This window comes from Thunnus thynnus, chromosome 2, assembly GCF_963924715.1.
Source record: "Thunnus thynnus chromosome 2, fThuThy2.1, whole genome shotgun sequence".
Taxonomy (NCBI): Eukaryota; Metazoa; Chordata; class Actinopteri; order Scombriformes; family Scombridae; genus Thunnus; species Thunnus thynnus.
The window spans coordinates 16,642,607-16,670,324 of NC_089518.1; the positions used below are offsets into that span (position 1 = coordinate 16,642,607).

At 40.9% G+C, this 27,718-nt stretch overlaps 1 protein-coding gene across 12 annotated transcripts; it reads left to right on the forward strand.

The window, feature by feature from the left end:
• The first annotated feature begins 2,909 nt into the window (after positions 1 to 2,909).
• LOC137194549 (AP2-associated protein kinase 1-like) lies at positions 2,910 to 27,341 on the forward strand. 12 transcript variants are annotated; one of them, XM_067606545.1, is made up of 22 exons: positions 2,910 to 3,267; positions 3,607 to 3,801; positions 8,089 to 8,207; positions 8,803 to 8,911; positions 9,453 to 9,599; positions 9,767 to 9,884; positions 9,975 to 10,056; positions 10,188 to 10,320; positions 10,464 to 10,567; positions 10,866 to 10,945; positions 11,031 to 11,194; positions 11,920 to 12,077; positions 13,001 to 13,234; positions 13,906 to 14,093; positions 14,391 to 14,584; positions 14,679 to 14,747; positions 14,920 to 15,009; positions 17,417 to 17,521; positions 17,761 to 17,862; positions 18,972 to 19,145; positions 19,495 to 19,584; positions 24,572 to 27,341. In XM_067606545.1, exons 2-22 carry the CDS (start codon positions 3,642 to 3,644, stop codon positions 25,372 to 25,374), a joined length of 3,423 nt encoding a protein of 1,140 aa, XP_067462646.1. In that variant the 5' UTR covers positions 2,910 to 3,267; positions 3,607 to 3,641; the 3' UTR covers positions 25,375 to 27,341. The 12 variants fall into 12 exon arrangements, with proteins under 12 accessions (XP_067462646.1, XP_067462636.1, XP_067462653.1 ...); XM_067606535.1 differs by having other exon boundaries at positions 2,911 to 3,801; XM_067606552.1 differs by having other exon boundaries at positions 2,912 to 3,801; positions 13,034 to 13,234.
• Positions 27,342 to 27,718: the final 377 nt, after the last annotated feature.

Consider the following 27,718-nt stretch of genomic DNA (forward strand, 5'->3'; position numbering starts at 1 on the left):
TAGAATAGAATTCAAGCTACTGTTCTCTGTTAATGAGAAATATTTTTACAGCTTTCCTTGAAGCCTACAGAGAAAGACAATTTTGGGTGGAGTCTCCCTTTAATATTCAAAACTTTTGGATATTTCAGGCATCGGGGGTTTATTAATATGACCACAAATCCACTAGGACACACAAAAAATGTTCAGCATCGGAGTGAGAAAGACCTTTTTCAAAATGCAAGATTCAACTTCTCCAATGACGCAACTACAGATCCACTCTGTTCACAGGAACAATTAGACTCTGTTCTAATACTTGCTGGTATGCATACATAATGCTTGCTTTTTTGACCCTGCCTTTTCACATTATCCACATCCAGACACCAAATTGTAAGGATGTTTTGGTTCTCAGGGGACCACACAAAATGAGAACAAAGTATGTTTACCTTTTGCTTGCGGGTCAGCAGAGAGCCAGCATATTGTAGACGGACACAGGGGAAAGTATGTATCAGAGCTTTGTCATTTATCACCGGAGCACTAACAACTCTGCAGCGCAAATAGCTTAATGGTCCAATTATTTCAGCAAAATGGTCACCACATGTTTAAAAGTGTAAATGCATTGATTCCAAGGCATTAGCTGTCCTAGAATAAATGTCTCATAGTCTGTAAACAAATAATCATGCATAAATATGTTGTCAAAGAGAGGAAAAACTATAAATTAACAGCCATGTTTCTATAACTATTTCATAATGGATTAAGCCTGTTAAACCACTTATGGTAGAAATGTCAAATATACATATTTGGTGCTTGATTGATCATCTATGGTGCAAACACTATAGGGGACACTAGTAGTCAGGAATTAAGGAATGAATAAGGAAAGTGGCTCCTGTGGAATTTAATATTTCTGCCAGTAAATGAAAAGATCCATTAAAAGCAATAACAGTCCCACATCAGAGTTGTACAAAGTTTATACAGCTCTGCTGTTGAAAAATAAATGACTATTGGTATTCTGTCCTTGAATCTTGAACCATCAAAAGTTGGTGCAAATGTGCAAAGTGAAAAAAGGTGTGAAGACTTGAATTCATTTAGTGATGAAACAGTGACCCCTGCAGGGGAGACTTGCACATTGTCATACACATGCAGCCAATTAGCCGTCTGATGAATTTCAAAACTTACTCAGAAATTGTGTAATGTTTCATCTAATATGTGAAATCAAACTATTTTCTGTTTATTTCACTATGTAACAACAAATGTATAAAACAGGTTGGAACCAATTGGCTCACTGCATATGCACATGTTTATCCACAGGAGATCTGATTTTGTTCCAGAAATTTAAATAAATTTAAATAAATCTATCTATAAAAAAATAAAGTGGATAGATATGAAATATATATTAATTTTTCCTGTTTTTTAAGCTGCCACCATTTTCTTGAAAGTGATGTCATACAATCCATATGACAAGAACTTATTGTGTTTATTGTGTGATAATGCAAATTGAAGCCAAATGTGATTCTTTTGACTAAAAACAAAGTCATAGCACATTCCAGCGAGGTTGCAAATAAAGTTGAACATTCCTACCAGACTGACTCTGCTGCAAGATTGCAAATAATGATACCAGCTGATTTGACTTGATGAAGGCAAGAATTAGATGGATTTATTTAACCATTTCCTTCCTTCTACACATACAGTACACTACATCTTTCAATATAACAACTAATCTTAGTCTATATTACACTGCAGAAACTGAAATATAATGATATTATGAGCAAATCTCAGGGCAGATAACAGGTAATCACTACAAAAGACTACAAAAGGCTGATGGTGGATTGCCTGCTTATATACTTAGGTAGTCAGCTACAATCAGCTCTAAAGTCATACAGTATTTGAATCTGATGCTATAATTTTAAATGGTTCATAAACATGATAATTTATAGCAGCTACTCACTGCAATAATCACTTTCCACCACAGACGGGGCAGATCATCACAGCTTTTCTCAGTTGCTTAAAAATGCAATTCCTGATACATGCAGCATTCTCAAAACTTGACATATAAAAGCCACACAACTCTTAGTTTTTATTACTTTTTGACATAAAAAAACACCCTAAATCATCCAAATCTGAAAGTTGTGTTTCAAAAGCTGCTACACTGTAAAAATAATTAATTCTACCAACTGTAAATCTCACCTGTCTCATTGCTCATAAGAAAATATGCTTAATGACACCATGCAGCTTGAGTGTGACTTACAGTGTTATTAAGACTGAAGATCATTTTAGCTCACTTATTATGATGACATATTATCTGACGGAGCATCCATTAATTACTGTGCAGTACATTATAGGCACATTTTGATGTTGCTGTGCTCTATGTAGTTATATTCCCATCAGTGTTATCTTTGCCTCACGCATATCAACCATCCATCCACTCTGTCTCTCCTCAGTGTGACATGCTTCTCCCTTAACACTCTGACAGTAGTGAAGGGACTCATCTTTCTGAGGATGTCTGACTGGGTGTCACTCTCTGAAACAAGGTGTGTCAATGTTTGACTTGTTTGAATGTGTTTTCCAAATGTGGCCTCGTAACCTTTAGTAGTACATCACCTTAATCACCTTAACCAACCTGTTCAGTAGACATTCTTCTCCCTCATGCCATGCCATCATGCATTTGGACACCACTTCACCTTTCATATCAGCCTCTTGCCCCTGTGGCTAATAAACAAACAACTGGCTTTGCCTGACGAGCAAGGTGGACTGCTGCAGCCTGAATTTAGCACATTTGTATAAACATATGATTCTTGCAAGGTTTAGAAAAAAAGATTTACGCCAAGTTCAAGCATGTTCTACACAGCTAGATGGTGCAAACATGAACAGTTTTAATTCATAAAGTTAATGAACTGCTGAAGTAAATTACTCCTAGTGGGGACCTGAGCCTGGAGACTGCAGCAGACTGACTGGAGCTCGTTGTTCATTTGACCAATCACATCGAGAGAAATCCAGCAATCCGCAAAGAGGAGCCGGAGAGGAGGACTCTGCCCAGTAGCATCTGCTCTGTTTGTAGCTCCGTTAGCTCTGTCATTAAGTTAGTTGAGCAGCGCTGTCACAGCCTGCCGGACGCAGACAAAGCTCTGCTGGATACTTGTCATTTTGCTGAGAGACCAGCCGGTGACCTAGCTGAGCATGAAGTAACATTTTTGGCGGATGATAGCTGTGGAGATGTGTAATAAGCTGCACTGGACACTAAGAACCTACCTGGCTGCCAGTCTGTCAACTGACAGCTGTCACCGCTCCTAGCTGGTGAGCTAACGGCTAACAAGTGTTTATTTTCGGGCTAATTTAGCACCTTTCAGAGTAAAAAGCGGTGACTTCCGCATGGACGCTGTATTTTACAGTTTCCTCAACAATATTTGACTCCGCCTGCTGTTCAAACCATGAGTTAGCCAAAAGAAACGTCGGCCAGCAGTGTTTTGGATATTTTGAGGTCCAGCTAGTTAGCTAGCATTTAGCTTAACGCTAGCTAGCTGCATTCATTCAATTATTGAAAAACTGCTACCGCGTTAACACCAGCGCCTCAACCTACAGGAACTGGTGAGAGAATAACAACCATAATCGTTGTTACGATACTGACACATTTAGGATTTGGCCGTGATTTTGGATAACATCTGGGAGACATGAAGAAATTTTTTGACTCTCGTCGGGAGCTGGTGAGCTCTGGGCCTGGTTCCGGAGCCGGTGGAGGAGGCGCAGGTTCCGGCGGCGGTGGCAGCTTCATCGGACGGGTCTTCACTATTGGACGATATCAAGTGACCGTCGAGGAAATTGTCGCTGAAGGTGAACTATGTGGCTTTGTGCAGTGTGAATTACATGTACATATAACATGTCTTACAACCACTTTTTACTGCTTTTGATCCACGAGCAAACATCTGAAGTGCACCTGGCGGACAGTCAAGTAAATGTTAAATGAGAGGGCCTTTCCTTTAGCTAGACCCAGCTAGATGACCAACTTGATAATACCACCTTTAATATGTTATTGATAAGAAAGGCATTGGTCTAACCTCTGGTCATCCTTATTGGCACAAGCTATAGCAGTGGCCACCTCAGGTAGCTGGTGTCTTTTTTCTTTTTGTCTACTTCATTTACTTGTCAGGTAGCCTTCTCCCAAGCAGACCTTTCATTCATGACTTGTTTTCCTGTGAGCAATGATCACTAGAGTGGATAAATAAGGATTCAGTTCAACTGTTGGAGATGGTGTGTCATACAGTGACTCGCCTAGTCGTCAGTTGTTCAGGTACTTTACAGTACTGCACTTTTTACCTGAAGGCTGGGAGGAACATATAACTGGATTGTCTACTGTGTGTAAAGAACCAATGCCATGCTGAGTCATTAGTCTCAAGGTTTACAGAGGGAGTGAGAGATCACAAATGTAGTTAGGGTGAACATTTTCTTGTTGGTTAGGTGGAGGAAGTGGCTAGAATGAAACTTTCAGAAAGTACATAACACATTGGGGGGGGGGCCTCATGTTTCTGTATCAAAACAGGTCATGTACGTTGATTGGTTGTAGGTGAATCCATATTGTAGAGTTAAACAGTGAGCAATATTTTGATGGAAATTAGTATTAACACCAAAGATCTTCCCAATTAACATTTTACTCGAACATCATTAAACAGGGCTTGTGATGGGGGTAACAGGTTTCCCTTGGTCATTTGTCTTTCCAATGAGAGTCTGCCATGCTCTGTTAGCTAAGGGCGCCTGTTACTAAATAATAGATGTAAGAATACTGATTAATTCATCAGTATTGTAGAAGGGCACCATCTGTTTGGGCACACCGTGGCTTTATGAATGAGTTGGACATGTAACGTCAGAGATGTCAGTCAGTGGGAACTCTTTGTTTATTTCTGGCCCGCTTTTTCACCTGTGAGTCTTGAACTTATCAAAGTTTGTGTCTGTAAGAACTTCACTTGAGAGAAGCATCATGCAGATTTGGTAATTGTAAAGCCTTACAACAAGTTTTTCGGAAAGACAGTAAAAATAAATATGTTTCCCAAGATTATGCATCTCTGACAAAGTGCTAGTTGGAATATTCTTCTGAAGATCATATTTTCTTGCCCCGGCAGTGGACCTACTGCTTGCAATGTGACTCCTTTTCAGTGTCACCAGGCCTATTTATTCAGATGGTTTTAGTTGTAGTCTCAGCTCTTAGTTTCTGTTAGCTGGCTGCTGTCTACTCCCTCCCTGTGTTGTCACTTTTTAACTTGGCTTCCTTCAGCTGCAACAAACAGTTTTCACAAAGTACAGACAAAAACAGTCAGTGTAACATACTGGCATTGGTAAACCCCTTAATCACATCATTTGTGTAGTTGTTTGCTTTAGACATTTGGCCTTAAGGCAAATGTCTGTGATTTGTTCTCAATCACTTGTCAGAGGATTTTCCGAGACATAGCTTTCTTTTTTTACTATCCTCAAGGTATGTTTTCTTGTTTCTATATAGAGTTACTGCTGGTAACATTATCCCTCTCTGAAGATGTATGTAACATGCTGCTTTGTTGCATATTAGACTACGCATGAAGCCCCAGTGAGTCATTCCCTCATTTGTAATCGAAAATCACCCAGTTTTCTCAGCACAAACTCTCTCAAGATAACACTGGATGGTCTGTGTTAATTCGTAGATGAGACTGTGCTGCTAGTGTTTCTTGCTGTCACTGCAGTGTCCTATAACCTTGCAGCAAACATGTTTGTAAACAGCATAGTAGTTGTCAGGACATGTGTAGTATTTTCAAAGCCTAGTAGTCATGTAAGCTCCATCACACTGATGACAAATTGTGGCCAACCTTACCTTTCACTGCGCTTTTCATAGCAGTGCCTAAAGGTGTATTTTCGTGTGCATTTGCTTGAGCGTGTATGCATAAGCTAGTGTGGTATAATCCTGACAGTCAGTTACGTCAAGGGGTAGTGGCTATTTGTGGCTGTGCTTACAGTTATTTGGTCGCACTGTCTACAGAGAGCGTAGACCACTGCTAAATGTTGCTTAAGAAGGCTGCTAATCCTTCTAATTTCTTACAGGCATCTCAGCTTAAACAGCAGGAGTTCAGCGGCCTGAACTCTGAGGGACCACACACACACACACACACACACACACACACACACAAGGCTTGTGTTCCGTGCTTATACAGTGTGCATCCCTTTGCTCTGTATTTTGATTGGTCAGCTTGATATTGTCTTCATTGAACTAGAGCTTCAACAATTAGTTGATTAACACAGAATTAATTGCAACTATTTTGATAATTGAATAATCACTGTAGTCATTTTTTTAAAGCAAAAATGCCAAGAATTTGCTGGTTTCAGCTTCTCAAATGTAAGGATTTGGTGCTTTTCGTTGTCATACATTATAGTAAACTGAATATCTTTCGGTTCTGGACTGTTGGCCAGACAAAACAAGACATTAAAAGAAGTAATCTTTGACTCTGGGGAATTACAACATGTATTTTTCACAATTTTTGGACATTTTATAGAAAAAACTATTAATTGAGAAAGGCAGATTAATCGATAGTGAAAATAATTATTCGTTGCAGCCCTACATTGAACTACACATCTCAAGCACATTGCTTCTCTGTATCATGATAACACTAATTACTCAGCCAAGTGTCCTGCCAGTACACCTCACTGTGAAATTTCAGGACGTTAAATATATAACTGATGACATCAGTGAAATTAACGGTAATGTGTTATCATCCCTGGTGACCCAGTTCCACCCTGTCAGGTACAGAGCACTGACACACAATTTATTGTATTTATTGGATGTTCAAAGATTATTTTAAAATGTTGCTGACTCCCATCATATTCTCATACTACATTAATTTCTTCAATATTAGGGCTCACAGTAATGTAGCCGAAGGCAGTCCTGATCAAACGTCAACCAGACTGGTCACGTGGAACTGTCCTTGGCTTAGTGATGCCAGCTGGATGAGTCAGCTCCGTGCATGGCATTAACACAAGCTGTGAGAGAAAAAATAATGAACACAAGAGCTGCAATAACCACAGAATTCAGACCTTTATAGTAAAAGCTACTCCTTACTGTTGACCTAAAATCTAGAGAGAATCAAATTAACAGCTGAGGTCAGTTCATATCTTCAAGGCAGTGAAGACAGTAGGCTTGATCCCATTTTAACGAAAAGTGTTAAAAAATTTTAATATTTATCATTAAAAAATTTTTACAGCACAATTTGCACTAAGAGGAAAAGTGTGGGTGTGAGCTTTAGATGTAAATGCTGTCTCACTTGATTCAGGTCTATTTATGCATTTCTGTTGAAAGAGATATGCTTGTTTATCTGTGTGGTTGTTGGGGGTTTTAGTTGCCATGACATGAATCACACAGCCATCTTTTTTGGTTTTTCTTGAGTGTCATCAACATTGTGCCCAAAGGTTGGATGATGACTTCTCTCACTTCCTACATCCTGTGTCAGTTTTGTCCACCTCTCGCATCCTTCCCCTCAGCACAACTGCTGACTCATACAGCACTGCTTCTAGCTCCTCTTAGCGGGTCACCAGCCACACATATTCCCTTTTAAGCACTGCCTCCCTTACTTTATCATAAAGATAACACCAAATTTAGATATTCAAAATATTTAAGCAGCAAATTCCATCATCATTCCATCAGTCAGCATCAGTTGCCAGAGTTAGAGATGTCTGATCTGTTTGGGTCAGAGCACAGCTGAGGGATGTTTGTCTTGGAGACATTTTCAAAAAAGATAATTTATCATACAGAATCTAATGTTATTGGTCACTCTCACATATCAGAACTACATTGATGTTCAGTATGTAGATGTGCTGGAGGCTTTCTTGGTTACACTTGTGGGGAGCCACAAAATGTCAGCAACTCATAGTGACTAAAGTTAAAAGTGACAATATCCTGTTTTCAGTATTACTGCACATATCTTATACATATCCATCACAAAGTAAAGTATAGCACATCAAGTTGCTGCTATTGCGTAAAGTTCAGAAATGCAGTAGAATGGCATGTTTTGAGATGATAATCCTGAATAACAGTTTAATTAGTAGGTGTTTTACTTTTGTTATGAATATTTGTTCATTCTCTTTTCTTCTTCTTTCTTCATCTTGCAGGAGGTTTTGCCATTGTATTTTTGGTGCGGACTCATCAAGGGCTACGTTGTGCACTAAAAAGGATGTATGTCAACAATGAACATGATCTACAAGTCTGCAATCTTGAGATACAGATCATGGTGAGTAAGACAGTCCAGTATCTGACTGCTGAGTGCAGCAAACTACATTTTATTTTTGGTTCTACTAGGAGATGGTCTTGTGAGCACAGAACAGAGAAGTTTACTCACTTGACATTTAGATACTTATAGTTTCCCAATTCTGTGGTCCCACTACAGGCTTAACGTCCTGTGTACTTAAAGTAAGTTAACAGAAACCAAAAAAATAATAGTTTGACCCAAATATAGTAACAGTGGTGATAACAGAAGGAGCTGGATTGTAAGTCATGATTGTAACATAACATGAAGAATTCTCCTGAAAATGTTGAATTGGCACTTTGCCATCTATAGTCCCTTCACCATCCGTTTCCTAACCAAAGTCCTCACTGTAAGTGAAACTAACCAGTTCCTGTAGCCACACCCTGGGTGGCATGACTATCGCAGGGTGGTTATTATCGTTACTCGTAGACCTTTGGCACAGAAGCAGCGTCTCTTTACAGATAAAAATAGACTGAATAGTTAGTAATTTACTAAGCCAAATGTTTAAGAGCTATAAATTCTATGAAAACTGTATCTTCATTGTATTTTATTGTTGCCTTTTCTGTGTTTGTTTACACAGAGGGACTTAGTGGGCCACAAAAACATAGTCGGTTTCCTGGACTCCAGCATAACTGCAGTTGGAGCTGGCGATGTATGGGAAGTCCTAATCTTAATGGACTTCTGTCGAGGTAAATCCGTCCACCCCCCACCTCTTTCTGTCTCGGCTCCATTACCCTCAACTCGTCACAGCATCCTGTTCTGTTCAAAGTATTCAACTGATGGTTATCAGAACTTCTGTTTCAGTCAATACAAAACTAAGCGGTGTTATTTATAGAAATAGCTTTATGTCAGTCGAAGCTGAAGTTGAAGAATTAACATGATTGTATTGTTATTGGAGTCTTTTTATAATACAGACAGTTTGTTTTGGAGCTTTCCTGAAATAAATTGGCACACCAGTTTCAGAACTGCCATGTGAGTTGTCTCTTTCCAAAATATATAAAAAAGAATATTTATTTATATAATCGACGAAGTTCATTAATCATGTCAATTCTTTCTATAAACTACACAGAAAGTTATATCTTACAGTTTCAAATTGGCCAAAAATGTGAAAAATAATTCACTTTTAGGTATAATTCCTTTCATAAAAACATGTAGCATTAGCCATCAGGTAGGAACGGCGGTATCTTGGCATCAGCTGATCTTTCATAGTCTTTCATTTGTGTCATGTAGGTGGGCAGGTGGTAAATCTAATGAATCAGCGGCTACAGACAGGCTTCACTGAAGCCGAGGTGTTACAGATCTTTTGTGACACATGCGAGGCTGTTGCTCGTCTCCACCAGTGCAAGACTCCAATCATCCACAGAGATCTCAAGGCAAGTCTTTCTTTTCAAATATGCACATACTACTTACTTGCTGCTACTTGCATAAAGCTGGCTGATTGTTGACAGCGCCGATTATTTGGAAGTAATTTGTTGTGGGATTGTTGTTTAGGTCATGTACAAACAGTTCTGAGTGTTTTAATCTTGTTTTCCTCATGTAGGTAGAAAATATTCTTCTGCATGATCGGGGACACTATGTGCTCTGTGACTTTGGAAGTGCCACAAACCACTTCCAAAACCCGCAGACAGAGGGGGTGCCAGTCGTTGAGGAGGAAATCAAAAAGTGAGTCTCTCTGAGCCCTTTAATTTACACCTTAAATATTTTCCCTCACAAATATTCAGACACTCATAGCTCTGCTGCTCTTAACATCAGGTACACTACTCTGTCATACCGCGCTCCAGAGATGGTCAACCTCTATGGTGGAAAGGTCATCACAGCGAAGGCAGACATTTGGGTGAGATAGACATTTGTTATGACAATGTCAAACTGTGATGACTGCATTGATCACATTGATTAACTATGATAATATGTGCTGGACACTGAGCTCAGTTTACAGAAGGTGTGTTGGTCCTCTTCTCTGTGCAGGCAATGGGTTGTCTACTCTATAAGCTGTGCTACTTCACGCTTCCTTTTGGGGAGAGCCAAGTAGCAATCTGTGATGGCAGCTTCACTATCCCAGACAACTCCCGCTACTCCCAGGACATGCACTGTCTCATCAGTTAGTAACCTTATTCCTCAGAATATACTCACTATCCGTCTTAATCCATGTGCATCCTGTGTATGTGCAGACACTCTAAGTTTGAAGGGGAATTTTTATGCATCTGACTCTATCTGAATTTCCCTTGTTTGGTGATTTCTCAGGATACATGCTGGAACCTGACCCAGATAAGAGACCAGACATCTACCAAGTATCCTACTTTGCCTTTAAACTGACTCGACGAGAGTGTCCAGTCCCAAATGTACATGTAAGTTCCCACAGTGAGAGGAATGGCAAAAATATGAAAGGAGAATATGTTGAATATTAACGTTTGGGTCACTTCTTTTTTATCTTAAATTAGCTTTGTTATGTTTCACGTCTCATTGCATTCTTAAGAAATAGTTTAGTATCTAGAATGAAATTATATTGGATGGAAGCTATGCATCCATTCCTCATGCCCTTTTCTAATGTATTAACATAGTAGCTCTCCTCACATCTCACTGGTGTATGAAACTCTTTGATTATTCTTGATCAAATAAAAATTGCAAATGTCTTTACTGTTGTAGAATTCGTCCATTCCTACAAAACTTCCTGAGCCTATCAGAGCCAGCGAAGCAGTGGCCAAAAAGAGTCAAACCAAAGCCAGGTGAGTGACAAGCAAAGCATTTGGGTGTTATCATTATAAGAAACTTGAACGTTACCAATCAATTCTCTACTTTTCCTTTCATCAGACTCACAGACCCCATTCCTACCACCGAAACCTCAATAGCGCCTCGACAACGGCCCAAGGCTGGGCAGGCTCAACCCCAACCGATATCAGGCATTCTTCCCATCCAGCCAGCTCTGACCCCACGCAAGAGGCCCAATGTGGCTGCTGGAGCACCGCAGGCCATAGGTACAAGTAGCTCTGTGATAATGTGACAGTTATCCTGCTAATAATGTACTCAAACGGACATCTTGCATTGGATTCAGCACAGTGAACTGCTCAGTAATTTGACTCTAAAGCCTTGTATTCCCAGTGGTTCAATTAGCCCATTCTCGAAAGGCTTTTAATTGTCTTTTTATGAGGCCTCTGACGTTCACGATTTGACAGAGCCATCCATTTGTGGCCCACTTGCAAAGACAGAATAAATGGTGGCATGATGTCACATTAATTACAGCAGCATACTCTCATATTTTTTATGTGCAGTTCTGAGTCACTTATTCGCTGGGTGTTCATCCAAGTAGTTTTTGAGACATGAAATGTAGATTGTATTGAGGAAAAAACAGAATCTGATGAAAGTGAAGATAAAAGTATTAGCTTTCCAAAATATTACCAGTAATTGAAAGACTCTTTCCATCTGTGTAATTTGAGGGTAATATCTTTTTTCAAGGAAACACACAACTGCACAAAAAAAAACACTTTTCATTTTTACAGCATGTCAAGAGTTTTTGTACTTGACAGCTTGATGAAAACAAGAACCCATACAATTGTTATTTTATGAGTTTTTCATCAGATCAGCAGAAATGTGGTTGCATTTAAAAATAATACTTTTGATGTGGTAAATGATAGTTCTGTTTTTCTTCTCATTTGTGCTAGCAGTTGACGTCACCTATTCTTTTGATTTTCCTCCCCTCCAGGTTCCAGTGTCCCACCTTCAGCTGCAACTGCTCAGCAAACTGCGCCGCAGTCAGTTCAGACCACCAACATGCAGCCGCAGGCTACACCACAGCATCAGCAGCTCCTCATGAAGCAGCAGCAAGCTTCAGCCTTCTTGAGCCCACAGAGTAACCAGCAGGTAAGCATCCTGGCAGAACAAGAATGGGAATAATATCTATCTCCACATGTTTTTAGTCTACATTATAAAACATTATAAGGCCTTTTGAAACTAACTATGTAAAGTAAATATTTTTTATCCTCCAGGATGTTTTTCACTAAGCATTTCTTATTCCTTTAGCATGCTCATGTTTGATTTTCCACTACATCTTAAGAGCCACTAACAATAGGTATATGAGACATATAACGCATTAAAAAGCAAGACGTGTTTTCAATATTTGCAGGTAGAGTACATGAGTCTATCATATTCGTGTGTTTGCATTTGAAAAGCCCAGTATCTTGATGTGTGTTATTGACCATTCATAAAAAAGAAGATACTTGTGGTGCACGGGGACAACGTGATTGCAGGTGTTGCCAGTGTTTTTATTTTGACTGACCACAATACAGACACAGTGTGGATTATCAGTTTGTTCTACATCACTATCAATGTAATAACATACATGTACATACACAATATGATACCACACAGATTTTTCTGTATTGAGCCTGGTAATGACACATACTCTTATACACAACGGCTAAGATTTCTTTTTCATTTTTTTATTTTAATTGAAGTATCCATGAATGGACAGTCACACCTCAGAATATTCCTTCTCTTACTGTTTTTTGCCTGAGCCTCCCAGTCCCTGATTTAAAATGTGTTTCTGTTCCTCTAAAAGCTGCTGTGGTTCAGTGTAGTTAAAATTCTACCTGAGATTTATTCATTGTGGATCTATTCTACAGACAGAACTTGAGCTTTTAGGAACAAAAGACAATTTATTCATAACACTGTAGGTTTGTAAGCAGTTGAAAAGACTTGTCAAAGTGCAATATTTCATGAGAAGTTGTGTCTAAGTTTGAAAACCAGGCCTTCCTCATTATTGGCTGTGTGGTGTTCCTATGTAGCATCAACTGACACAGAGCCTCCATCATCAACAGCAGCAACAGCAAACAGCTTCTCAGGCATCTACCCTGCCGCAGTCCAAAACTAAGCCTGTTCCTTCTGTTGTTACTCTGCAACACCAGCAGCAGCAGCAGCAGCAGCAGCAGCAGCATGAAGTCCATGAAACAGCAGCTCCCCATCTGACCCCCATCCCTGAGTCTGCTGTCATTGGTCCTGCAGCTGACCCAGATGTGGTGGTAACAACCTGCTCATGCTGCCATCTGCTGCTCTTTTGGGCCAGGGAGTTGATTACTAGCTCCTCTCTAACGAATCATATCAAGTTTTTTTTTTTTTTTTTTTTTACCTTTTTCCTCTTCTGGGGCTCTGGGAATGCAGAATAAATTTAATCTGGCAATATGAATGCCATGTAGCTAATGCTTCCTGTTAATCTTTATTAGAAAGACATAATTGCTGCAGTTACATAAATATGGTATAAATCACTTGACAACCAAATGATTTACTCATTCTGAATCACTTCTTTCAACTGTCAAAATGATTTTTTTCATACTTGGTAGACCCTAGTGTATGTATGCATAAAATGGTTTAATGGTTTGTCAGTTAACTCTCAAATCAACTGGTGCATCTGTTTATGTCCAATCTCTCTACTTGATTTTCTTCCCTTGTGTATAATGTTTTTTGGTTTTGTTTATTTTCTAGTTTTTAGTTTTCATAGGCTTGTGGTTTTGGAGGAATTCATGATTCATCTTCTTCTGATTTTCTTTTTCAGTGGATCTAGCTCGCTTGTTTTTGTATCTTTGGTTGTCCGATTTTCTTGTTTCCTTTCATTCACTAAGCAGATATTCTCAACATTGTCATCATGGATATTTTCTCTCATTTCCTTCTCTGCATCTTTTCCAACTCCCTACAGACGGCCAGCCGAGGGATTCACAAAGTCAGCTCCTTGACACCCCCCTCATCGCCGAAGATGGCCCCCAAGAGTGGCCATAGACGCATCCTGAGCGATGTCACTCACAGTGCCGTGTTTGGGGTCCCGGTCAGCAAGTCCACCCAGCTACTCCAGGCAGCCGCAGCTGAGGCCAGCCTCAACAAGTCCAAGTGAGCAGAATTATCTCCCTTCAGTGATCCATGGATGAAATGTCCTTTCATGGCATCGAGTGAGCTCAGAAGGGCGATAGACAGTCCATTCATGTGACAGAACCCCAATGGAGAATAAATGACCCTTTTATATCCCAGAGCATCCAGCTTAAGAAGAATCACTCAATTCAATCTGCAAATAACTCCGTTCACTCACTCTTATTAGCATACATCAGTAGGCCAATGTCCTAACATCCTTGATTAAACGTCACCGTGCACTCTTACCTTTGTTTATGTTTACACCTCTGTGTACTGCAGATCAGCCAGCACTACTCCTTCTGGCTCCCCCTGCTCGTCCCAGCAGAGTGTGTATCATCAAGGTGACGGCGAGGCCCCGTCAGCCCTCTCTGCACCCAGCACTCAGCCCAGCTGGAACCCCTTTGGGGATGATAACTTCTCCAAGCTAACAGCAGAGGAGCTGCTAAACAAAGACTTTGCAAAACTAGCTGAGAGTAAGTTCAACATGTCCACTGTATGTTTACACTCAGCACAGCGCTGGTAGAGAATTGTGTAACGTAAAACTACTTGCTTTTTGTTTGAGCACAGCTGCTGCTCAAGGAGAGAAGGCCATGGGCTCCAATGAAAATCTCATTCCAGGGCTCGATGCTTTTCCAGGTAAGGCTTTGCTTAATTCTTCTCAGTACTCTGCCTCATATGTTTGCATACTGCCTTTAATAAGAGGCTCATTTTGAGGGAGGTGGATGTCTACCTTGTGTTGCATTTCCATAGTTGTCATAAAAGTAGTTCATTTGTTCTCTTCCATCTTTATTCACGGTGCAATCTTAAGCTGAAAGACCTGCTGACATCCTGGGTGCAGGTTCAGCGTTGTTGAGTGTCCCGGACCCTTTTAATACCCTCTCCCTCTCTGACACCCCAGGTAATTTTCTTGTCTCTACCTGACACAGTATGAGCCATGCCTTTGATTCTGTCAGGCCACGGGCTCTACAACAAATATATTTTAAGGGCTTATGAGTCACTATTTTATGTTTACCGAGGCTGTTTGCTGGATATCAAGCCTCCCAAAGGCTACTTTGTGACTGCTAGTTTCATGGTTTGGATTTGTACACGGCCCTATCTATGTTGACATAGCAAGCAGCCTCACAGTGGCTCCTTGTCAGTTTCCATGAAAAGAGGCAGTGGCTACAGCTAGATCGCATCTCATTTGCAGATCTGTGCTTTCACCGTTGCCTGGTAACGCGAAGGACAAATTCTCCTTTGTTAATTGGATTGCCTTACTGCTGGAGAAGCCTGCTTACCGGTGCCACTAAGAACTAGGAGAAAGTTAAGCGTACTGTCTTGTTAAAATGATGACCCAGCTTTTTATGTTCTCCTGAGTTTTAGCCTTTAGCCGTTTTAGAGGTGCGTGCATCTTAGCTGGGTAACCTCCTTTATGTAGTTGCTGTTTAAGGCATGAACTGAGAGGATAAAAATGTTGAGGCTATTACATAATCAGGGTGTGGTTAATCTTCTCTACCCAACCTAAGCTGTCTCTTTAACTCTCTCTGTATTGCTCACTGAAATAGGATGCACACAAGCAAACATAGTCTGACTTTTGCTGATGGAGCGTAGAAAGCCCCGTCTGAGTTCTTCTGTCGACAGGAGATTGATACACAGCCACATTTAGGATAAGGACGCCTTTGTTGCAATTAAGTGGGAAATATACTGTAGCATACTGTGTGTGTATATATATATATATATATATAGCATTTATAATACCACACATTCTTTATTTACTCTACTGGGAGATTTAGTTTTTTGACATTTAGGATTTGTAAAAAGCTTTTCATCAGCGTTCGCCTCTCTCCTGTAGTGAAGGGGGCAAAAGGTCACATCTGCTGTGCCATTTTCTGAGCCAACACATTCCTTGTCTAAGATCCCCACCCCAATTTTGCCCCATAGCAGTTTCCTGTAAGTATGAGCTGTGGTGAAAAGCATTTAATTTCATGCATGGACTACATTTCAGCTTAATGAAATCAGTAATCTGTATTAATAGTTGATTGCAAGTCTTGATGTTTAAGATTTTAGCGTGCAGGGAAAAGTCGTGTTAACAAGGATGTCCTCTGCTCAGTTGTCTGTACTGGTCCAAAACATGAGTCAAGAGGGTTGGCATCTGGGGCGGTGTATGCTCACTATGTTTGCTATGGCTTGTATAATTACATGTGTGCTGTTTGTACTTAAAGAGTGTGAAAATTTCTCATTGTTTTCTTCAGTATTTGTTTGGCATGATAATATTGCTGTAAAGTTCAGCAAGTTTTGTCCTCACAGTGCATGGGACTTCACTCCTCTAACTGCTCTTGGAGTGTGTGGCTGTGGTGGGCAGAACTGAATTAACTAACACATCAGGCAATATTTTTTTGTGATATATTAAGCCACCTGTAGGCCTGTCGCAATACCGTGCTATAGACAAGCCAACTGTGGTGGATGGCAAGCAACCACCGCAACCTTGCTAGGTTCACGTTATTTCTTTTTTTCATGAGGCTAGGCCCTTCTTGTTTTACACGTCTTGAATGCTCGGCAGCTACCTCAGTCAGGCAGCTCCAGAGAATCCCACCCACCATGCGTTGCCTCTCGCACACTGATTACCAGCTAACCTGACGGCCCTTGTAACAGATCCGGGCTCGGGGTGAGCTGATCGGAGGTTGGTGCTGATGCTCGGTAGTTAAAAACACGTCTGTATGAATATTTTGTCTCAATTATATGTTTAAACTCGCCTGAGTCACTGCATGGCCAAGCAGGTTGCCATTTAACATGCGAGGTAAAGTAGTTTTCCACCAATCATACAATCTAAAGGCGCGTCCAGTTAGCCTCCATTGATAAATCCAAGGTTTAAGGGGACTCAGCTGTAGATCAACGTTGTTTCCTGCCACAACATGATTTAAAGTGTTTTCTGTGTTCATCAGGTATTGCTGCCGACACATAATCAGACTAACATACTTTGATTTTCTCAAAAAAAAACAAAATAACTGGCGCTAATACCGCATAGACCACATACCGCAAGCCACCCTGAGTCACCGCAGGGGAAATTTCTTCACACGACAGCCAGAGCCACCTGGTTCTCATATTTTATTCTTAAAAATGCAGGCAGCTCAATGTCTGCTACATTAAATGTTACTAACCTGTAACTATCTTCACAATGTAATCGTTTCTCACATTGCTGAAGTTTCATATCTCTTTATTTCTGCTCCTTGTTTATTTGTATGCAAAATCCTCCCTCATTCCCTTTCTCTCTCTCTTGCCATCTGTCCATTGCTCCCTTCCGTCTTTTCTCTCTGGCTCGCTCACAGAGAAGCTGATTGAGGGACTGAAGTCCCCTGAAACTTCTCTGCTGCTCCCTGACCTCTTAACCCTGGCTGACCCCTTCAGTAGTTCTGCAGAGAGCACCACCAATGGTACCAGCTCTGTTCTTGTCCCCTGCCTTGCTGTAAAATCACCCCTCTGCTATGCATGCGTCTGTCTTGCCTTCCTTCTCCTCTTTCTCTCACATGGTCATGAACTCAGAAAGACCCGCTGGGGAAAGGAGCGAAGAAGGCCCACGTCAGTTTAATTCCTGTCAAGGGAATTTGTTTTTGTGTACAATATTAATAATTGCTTTATACTGCTATTCTTTCCTGCTGTTGTGTCCATGTAGCAAAAGCAGAGGTGTGTGTGGATTCACTGATTCCTGGTTTGGAAGCTCCCCAAGCCCAGCGACATGCAGGCCAGCCTGAGCTCATCTCTGCCAGCATGCCAGGTTAGCATCCTGGACCACAGTATAAGAAATTCAACAACTTAATTGCTTGCGGCATTTTGACAGTAAACAAGTAGAATTGTTTCCAGTCGTAGCCCTGATTCCTAGTCAATTTTGAGCCAATGTTTTATTGAGGGCGTTTTACAACTGCAATCACTTTATTTTTGTGAAGAAAGCAATTTATGAAGTAATTTATTATTGACCCTCATCACTGCGCCAGATCATGCTGTCCTGGCAAGAAATCTGGAGCACCCAGTAATCTTGGTTTGTCACACTTGCAAAATAGCAGCAAACTTCAGTGACACAGTGTCTGCGGACAACGACCCCTGAGGTTTTATAGGGTATGAAGCAGTCTGCTCAATGAGAACACTGAACAGATTTTTTTATTATGAATACTAATCTTGCTCAGAATTGACCCATAGTCCACATTCTTCTGTAATGATGGATATTAGTTACTAGCCTATGTAGGCTAGTGACTCACAATGTAAATGTTGCTCCTGCCTCCTGGCTTTGACCTTTTATTTTGTTATTTATGTCCAGTGCGGCATATTTCTGCTGCAGGACACTGCTCCACCAGCGGAAACTTTCAGATTTTGCGTTTTGGTTTTTTTGGGGGGGTTTTTTTATGACAAGGGATTTCTTTGAATGTTACAATATAAAACAGTGTCTTACTAACAAAATGCGCTCTGCTTCTTAAAGCTGGAGTGCGGGACTTTTACATATAAATGAACGTTACATTCGAGCCCTTTCCAAACAAGTTCACACAATGTTAATTAAGCCTATCACTGCCAGATAAAACTCTGTATTTCAAGGAGTTTTTAATCTGGTGTCTGGTATGACATTCCCACACTGGCGCACCTGTAGTGGTGCGTTTTACGTCAACCAGCAACTGTCGACAGGGGCGGACTGTCCTCCGTGCGCTCCAAACATGTTGCGTCACCGGCTCACACATGTACTCAGACACACACAGAGTTACATTACATAACTACTATTTACTCTCACTGCCAGAAGGGGGAGACAAAAGTTCCGCACTGCAGGTTTAAGCTAACAATCTTTTTTTTTTTTGTTACTTTGGCCCCTTCTCATTCTGGCTTTGCTTCGTCCTGTCTCAGACTCTCTCACTGGGGAGGACTCTCTGCTGGGCTGCGATCTGTTATCTCATACTTCTCCTCATGCAAACCAGTCTGTTTCTGCTCTCCCTTCCTCCTCCGCCTGCTCTTCTGCTCCTCCTGGCTCCGGCTCTGGATCCTGTCTGGAGGAGCTGCCGCCTGGTCAGACAGCCTCTGGTAAGACCTCCTCTTAGCTAGCCTTATGTCTGTCGGGTGTTTTGGCCAGTGAAACCATCGCAGACCACAGATCCTTCCCAAAACAGGAAGGCCTGTTCAGACAGAGAAAACAAAAACTGAGATACAACAATGGAATTGGACACATTAAATGACAGCTTCACAGACCCTTGACTCATTTGTGGAAGAGCCAAAAGCCACCTAAAATGCATGGCTTTTAAATACTGTTACTGCCCTGGCTCCATCTATTTTTAATCGACTTGCATCCTCCTTTCTTTTTTGCTCTTTTCTTTGGCTGAGTTAACTTCTTTCCCCTTCCATCATTCCTTCACTTCCTCTTCCTTCACCGCAGACTCCGCTTTCCTCATGTCGTGTGGGGAGAAGGGCAATGACGACGAGTTTGACCCTATTCCTGTGCTCATCTCCAAAAACTCAAATCAAGGTAAGATTAACAGAATCCCGAGATGAGCACACACACCTGCTGAAGCCCTCGAGTGTGAGCCGAGTGATGAATGATATAGCCCCTCATTCAAAGGCCCCCGTCACCACAGCTTGTTCTGTCACTGGTGATGTGAGAGGTCTTGTATGGGTGTGCTTGGCACATTAATGCTTTTCATCCCATCAAGCTCTCACATCAGTGAGCTTTTTATCCCTTGTTTTAATGTTATACTGCCAGTGATCCTTCAGCCTGCAGGTGTTTGGCTCTTTATCGTTTATCTTGAAAGTCCTCCTCATGTTAGAGTGTCATTCCCTTACTCTCCCCCTGTAATGATGCAGCTGTATAAAGATTATCCCAGCTCACTCTCTGCCTGTTTCTCTTTCTCTTTTTCTGCCCCCGTTCATGCATCTCTCTGCTCTGCCATAATCCCCCACCCACCCACCCCATCCTCATCCTCATCCTCATCCTCATCCTCATCCTCATCCACTCCTTGCTTTTAATTTCTCCATTAAATCTCTGTTAATATTACTTATTCTTTTGCTTGTTTTTCACAATCTCCCTCGGCTCTTCCATGTCCATCTCTGTCTCTGTCTTTCTTTCTCTGGCACGTTTCAGGTGGTCACTCGCGCAGCAACAGTGGCAGTTCAGAGTCCAGCATCCCCAACTTGGCCCGCTCCCTTCTGCTGGTGGATCAGCTCATCGACCTCTAGAGGGGGTGGGAGAGGTCGAAGGGGCAGTGTGCAATCCTAACAAGGGGACAGGGGAGGGGGGGCCGGGGGGTAGAGATGGGGAAGCAGGGGCATTTAATGTAGCACCTTATGAAGTGAAACAGAGCAGCCAGCATAGATCGGTTCAGTGGAACCTTTCTCTTTATGTGCCTCCTTGGCCTCGACTCAGTCTCTAGTTGCCTGATAAGCTGGTTTCATGTATCTCTGCTGGCCGTTGACATTCCCATGCTGGTAATAATCTTTCATTCATGCCTGAGCATATCGTCCGCTTCTGCCCTGGCTACACCATGGTCTTCCTCATGCTTTCCTCATACATGCATTAATCCCTCATCGAGTGTACTGCCACAGTGATCGACTTCCATCATATGCACATGTTAGACTGCCTGATCACAGCCGCATCGTGTTCACTTTGTGTATTTGTTCAGGGTTGAAGCTTTATTTAAACAAGCCACCTGCAGGCATGCTCATCTGTGTCAGGGGTCTGACTTAAGAGTGAGGAGTGAAAATGTTGTAGGCCTCCCGGATAATTTGATGCACTTTCCTATGAAAGCTTGGAACATGTAACGTGTGCTTACAGGTAGCTTAATTACTGACCGAGCAAAGACACACCCTGAGTGACCCACTGAGAGCTGTTCACACTGATTTAACCAGTGATGACAAAACGCCTGTTTGGGCAGTCTTGACAGGTTTTCCGCACTGTTATGTTGTGAAAGGAAAATGTGGCTTCCTTTTTCATACGTTTGGTTCGAACACATACAGGACTGCGCTACTGTAGGAAGTCTTTTCAATTCTATTAACCTACTTCCAGATAGAACAATAACCATTTTAAAACAGGTATCTCGTCAAATGGATGATGTTAACATGTGTATTAAGAGCTGCAGCTTCAGCATGACTCTATCGCCTCACGCTGAATATTAAACAGGGTATTATTTTCTCCATCTGTAAATCAGTGACCACGTCTCGAAATCCTGAAACTGGTGAAATCAGTGTTAACACAGCTGATTCATGTGGCTACATCACCATGGCAGGATGCTTTCACCGTCAGCATTATATACAACATATGGTACAGTAAGACCATTCATGGTATATTTGCATTTTATAAATACATCTTTTTATGTGTAGGCCGGGTCACCTTCATATCTTTGACCCATTGTGAATATAAGCACAGCAGAAATAAAAGGGGATGAAATAATATGAGCTGTAGCCATGCCAAAGCTAAAAGAAAGATTTTATTATTATGCTATGTTTCAGATTATGCCATGTGTTGCTCTGCTCTCAGGATCATTGAAGATGACCACTGTTTAATAGAGTGTGGCACGATATTATAGGCTTCATCCAGTTTTTTTGTTTAATCTTTCTTTTTGGTAGTTACTAACAAATAAGCTTTACATGATAATGTTTTCTCCCTTTCCCATCGACGCCCTCTCTGTCTTATCTAGCCAGTTCATTCCTACCAGATACCTTGACGGCCAATATGACATTTATTTCAATCTGAGGAGATGTTCCAAAAAAAAAAAAGCCAACAACTCCTTTGTATGTACATAAAATCATTGTTCAGATTTCCTCATTTTGCTTTTGTCAGCACTGGTGAAAGTCTTTTTTTTTTAGTGTGTAATATTTAAAGGCATTTCATCTATCATTGTATGAATAAATGTGACTATTGATAGTGCTTTAGAATGAATGTATGAACTGAGTACCATTATGATATATGTAAAATTTATAAGCATATATAGATACAAAAAAACAACAATAATTGTGTATGAAACTGTATTTAAGATGTTGCCCTTTGTCCAAAGTCCTTCTGTCTTATCTCTCCATTCATGTCAAGCATTCAAGCTAGTGCTTTTATTTTGAGATGTCGTCATCGATAAATGAAACAAAGTGCTTATGATTCACCTGACTGGGATTGTATGTTTTAGCTCTCCATCCCAGTTCTCTCCATAACAGTGGTACTTGTAAGTTATATGACTGGAATGGATTTAATCCTGTTCGGGCAGCAAAACGGAGCTCATGACGGAATTTACTTCCTGATATCTCTGCTGCACCTTTCTCCTCTGATAAGTGTTCTCTCTCTCATTTGGCTGCGGACCATAAGTTGAGGCAGTGTGACTTGGAAAAACAGCTGTACAAGTCACATCAGCTTTACATGTGATGGTTACAGTTGCTACAACTGGCTCTGTGTCAAAAATCCCACCGAGTATTATCTTTTTATTTTGGTTCGTCTCTAGCCAGAAGTCCATCACACAAGTCTCTTTTTTTTTTTTTAAACTCAGTTTCACCTCAGATGAATATCAATCACTACCATGACATTATAGTAGGAGCGGAGCTTTCATAATGCACTCAGTCGGTATTAAAAAATGAGTCGCTATTTTTTAATACAGTATAATGCACAAACAAAACATCACATTGATCCTGTTAACACTGGTATATGCTGTGTAAGGTTGGGTGTTTGGGACATTCATAATTTCTCTTCCTCCCCACAACTACATATTGTAAAGGTTAGTCATAGACATACATACTGTAAGAATTGGCATGGGCAAATAAAACTATGCTTTCTTCTTTCTCTCCATCTAATATTGTTCAGTTAATTCATTCGCATTCTTGTGGCTAATCTATGCAATCCTACAACAATGCTTCATGTTCCTATCAGACACTCCAGTATAAACTTCTTAACCTTGGCCGTAGAACTTTACTTGTGTTGCTGTGTGAAGCCAATGTACTTATTGTACTGGTTGGGCTGAAATGGTGATAGTTGTACAAATTACTTTCATTATATCAAAATGTTTGACATGAATTGGCAGCAGACGTCCACACTGTATGTCAAAGCAGGGCCGTTATTAAGTGTGTCCTTCTATTTTTATGAATTAAGGTTCAAACAGAGAGACACTGAATAAAACTAATTAATGTGAATGTACATTATGTCTCTTTGGGTCACGTTTTTATTCAGTTTTACCTGAAAGAGAAGAAGACACAGCTGCCTTAAATGACAGTGTTTCACTTGGCTGACAGATTAGTTTTCCAAATTAGATTGCAGATACTCTAATCTGACCACAGAGTAACCGCTACGGCCCTTTCTGCAGATTTCAGTGCTTCTAAACCTTTATCATTTTGTGTGGAAATACATTTGCAGCTTAGTTCAAGTAGCATCAGACGTGTTTGTCTGATAACTTGCTCAGTTGTCCTTTCTTCTGGCAGACTGAGCTTTGCCCTGAGATTTAAAGGAAATTACCAGTGTTTATTCTAAGCTTTCATTCTTAATACTGCTTTCTTGCCACCCTCCTAACTTCTTAGTAGTTTTATGCTTCTTGGAAGTATTTTAAAATTGGATTAGTGTTCACTGCTGGCATTTGGTTCCTGAATTGTGTACAGCTTGTTAGTTTGTACCAAGGACAGACAGTCTATTAGCTGTACCAATGCAGATTAAGTTAAATTGCTAGTTGTTATTCCACGTGACTACAATTTCACTATTTTTAGTTGTGTTGGAATTCAGCGCTGACCAGTGAAATTATCTGTAATGCGTTTTTCACTTAAATTAATTCATGTGTAAAAGTTTGATATGTTAAATTGGCTGTGGAAAATTAAAATAGACCAGCGATTAAGCAAATCACCCAAGAAAGTAGTGAAACAAAACAAAAAAACTGGTGTTTTCCTTTAATGGCTGCAACTAACATCTTCCCAAGAGCTGCCAGTTAACAGCCGCTGTCGACACTGCTGAGGTAAGACTGATCTGTCTCTGCTCATCTGTGCAAACCTGTCTGTCCCTAACTGCTCCCTACCTATAGCTGTGAAGGCTCTTTTTCCTTGTTTCCACAGACCTACCACTGACTCCCTCTGATCTCACCTAAGCACAATCGATCCTAACACAATCCCATTGTTGACATTGTTTCTGAAGGTTGAGCGATGTGGATACTGCAGCTGTATGAGACCAATTTGTGGAAACAAGGTTATTTGATGTTGTAATGATAGAGCTGCGTAGTCTTGTCTGTCTTATGTGATGTGTTCAGAGTAGACTGTGTTTGTGTTGTAGTCTTGTGCTGGTTCCTCACGGGTCGCTCTCATAGACTCTTCAGTTGTTAGAGATCAGTCATACAGTATGTCGTGTGTGTGACTGAGGTTTGATGCCCTGGTAGAAATATTGGCAGCTGGACCTCAGATGGTAATGATTTAAGAAGGGTTGAGGTTTCTTGTTGATAATATTTGGACTGTTTGTAATATTTTTGTTCACCTCTGATGTTTTTCTCCATCTCTGCTCTCTAATACAGATGCCCAAGGGGAGAGTAATGGCTACTCTGTGCTTGGCGAGGGACAAGAGACTGAAACTCCAGAGGGAGATTCTCAAACAAATGTGGGATGTGTTCACTCCAGCGATGAAGATGAGGAAAAAGAAGCCCACAAGGAAGAGCAGCAGGACCAAGAAGCCATTAAAAGTCACGCAGTGGCCCATGACTGCAGCGGCTCCAGACCTCTGCTGCTCGACTCAGAGGAGGAAGAAGAACAAGGATCTCAGCTGGCCGTCCCCTCATCACCCCACTCCAGCATAGTACCAACACAACCGTCTACTACCTTCCATCAACCTACTCCAAGTACCTTTGCTCAGAATCATTCCCAGCATGCACACGAGCCAGCAAAGGGGGCGGAAGTCGCTGCAGATGTCTTCTCAAAAGCCCCCTTTCGTGTGGCGCAAGAAGAATCAGGAGATGTGTTTGCCAACGCTCCGTTTCCTCGCGCCCCCGTTGCAGCTCAGCAGCCATTCGATGTATTCTCACAGGCTCCTTTCGGAAAAAGAAAGGACGCCACGGGAACATACCCTGAGCAAGGTGTGTTGGGACAGGTTACCCCACAACCATTCCGCCCACAAGCTCTGGCCAAATACTCCCGACACTTTGAGGGACCTGTGCCCCAGCAGCCCATAGCAGCTCACAGAGTAGTATCTAACGTGAGCAGGCAAACTGCTGTGGGATCAGTCCCTGTTGGACCTCTTCACTCATGGACCTCAGAAGTGAGCGCTGTGGATCCCTTCGTCTCTGCACCTTTTCACCTCAAGGCCCCACAAGAAAAGCCCTAAACCCAAACTCAGGTCAGGGCAATGGGTATCAGCGTCACTGAATTATGCAAGCTATACCAGGCATACTGCATGCTGTCACCAACGCCGCAGCCGGACTGCAGGCCTGCATGGAAATCATTCTTAACTGGCTCGAATTAGTTCTGATAGTGCGAGGTTATCTTTACACTTGAATGCTCTGTTAGAGTAAGAAAACTGACATCAATACCAGACTCCTTGTCACTTTTTAATTGTCACATCCTTTCACCTTCCGAATTGTCATTCATCCTTTCTGGTACGAACATCAACACAAAGGCGACATGGTGGTCAAGCATATGATTGTTTTCTTGCCTACCTCAGTTACTTTTTTTTTTGTCAGCGCTAAAAAAAATATCACTCAGTGAGGGAGTTGAGATTGTCTGCAGCCTTGGCAGTTTGATTTGAGCTTTACTGTGAAACCATGATCTGATAACGCCTCATTTGCTGTCATTCCTCCACTGTATTAGTTCTCAGAAAGGACGGATTCAACTTGAATCACAAGATCATGGCTTCACAGAAGCTGGAAAAAGGAAAAGACACTGTGTATAGCACTAATATGGAGTAAAACCTAGTCACAGATGATCCAGAGTCTCTCAATAGGAGTTTCAGAGAAATTCATCTGTAATTACATAAAACAAAATTAAACTGCCTTACAATTATGTGCTTAAAGCCAATTGTTTTTGGCCCTTCGGTCTGACAGTTTGCATTTAAGCAGATGCTGGATAATGATGCAAATAATTTTTGATGGTGAAAACCTTTTTGTTTCATTCCAAATGTTTGCATTTTTTTCATGTATATTATGTTTGTGGTCACTGTCCTGTCTCTGATGAGAGTGGAATATCAGTGTTTATTCCATGTGGCGTATGCACCTTTATATAAATGTTAGGCATAGAAAATACATTATAGTTCCTATGTTATAAACACGTAGAAGATTCACCTTTTTTGTTTTTGTCTCTCCCTGTTTTACAGGATGTTATCTCTTAAGCCTTACACTCTTGCAGTACTTACCTACTCCCACATCAGACAGTGTAAATTGTATCACTTTTTTTTTTTTTGCCCTCCTAAAAAAAACTGCTGCATTTACAGCACCAGTCAAAAGTTTGAACACACCTTCCCATTTATTTGAATGAGAAAGTGTGTCCAAACTTTTAACTGGTACTGTACATCATTTTATTGCACTGGCATCCGGCACCAAATAGAATCTCGTACAACTTCCTTTTTGCTGTGTGCAGTACGCATACGCACCAAGATATCCATTCAACTCTTTAATGCATCTATATTGTAGACATCTCTTTAAACTCCAAATGTGTACTAACTGTGATTCCCGCTGATGAACAACTGAAGTAACAACTCCTGCAACTTTAATAATGCTTTTCCTGCAGTCACATAAATATCTACAGCACTTATCCTCAGCAGTTCCAGTCAGGGATTGTAATAATAGCGTCTTGTAAGCAGGATCTGGAATAGTGACTGACGACATTCCTTTACAATTTATTTCCATCACCATTTGGAAATGTTTTATTGTCTGTGTGCTTTGTAAAATCATGAAGCACTTTTTTGGTTCCCGCTATGGCACTGTTAAGAAAGGGGATCCAACCAACGTTTCAACCCAAAGTTTAATTCACATTTTCTTCAGTTGCAATGTAAAATCTTCTGTTTTCTGTCTTGAATTGTACAATCTTTTTATAAATGCTCACTTTTCTCACCCAACTTGTATAAATGAAGGTTGCACATAGTCACTGACACAGAGTCAGGGTTCTCTAAGAATGTGTTTTGATTGTAACACAGCTGTAAAATGTTTTTCGACCAGTGTTGTATAGGATGTCCATCGAGCATTCAACAGCTGACATACTGTTGGATTAAAAGGCACTCGAAATACTTGTGATGCTGCACAGCCTTCCTTTCAAAACTGTTGTAAGTCATAAAAAAAATATTAAATGAATGTAAATCAAGTTTTGGACCATTGTTGCAGTTATTTATCATCACTGAAACATTCAGTTGTGGGATGCAGCTAAGTACATTTACATAAGTATTTTATTAATACAGCTCAAAGAATAGGTTCACAATGTTTCATGTCTGTCTTAAAACATAAGTCTGGTGCCCATATGAACACACACATATGAAAGAGGTTTTCCTCACTGTAATCATTCCTCCTGTTCATACTGGCAATTAAAATATCCCATGCAAATGTGTTTTCAATGTAAGTGATGGGGGCCAAAGTCCACAGTATATCCACACAGTCAGTCTGATGCATTTAAGTCTTTTGGCATCAAATTCCCACTTTGTGTTTCCCTGTTGACAGTGTTTCCCTGTTGAGCTGTGGTAACAA

Bases quoted from the DNA above. Each gene is read 5' to 3' on its own strand.
- LOC137194549 (XM_067606545.1), top strand. From the start codon at position 3,642: ATGAAGAAATTTTTTGACTCTCGTCGGGAGCTGGTGAGCTCTGGGCCT. The intron at 8,912-9,452 runs GTAAATCCGTCC...TGTGTCATGTAG, and splicing joins CTTAATGGACTTCTGTCGAG to GTGGGCAGGTGGTAAATCTA. The intron at 10,946-11,030 runs GTGAGTGACAAG...TCCTTTCATCAG, and splicing joins AAGAGTCAAACCAAAGCCAG to ACTCACAGACCCCATTCCTA.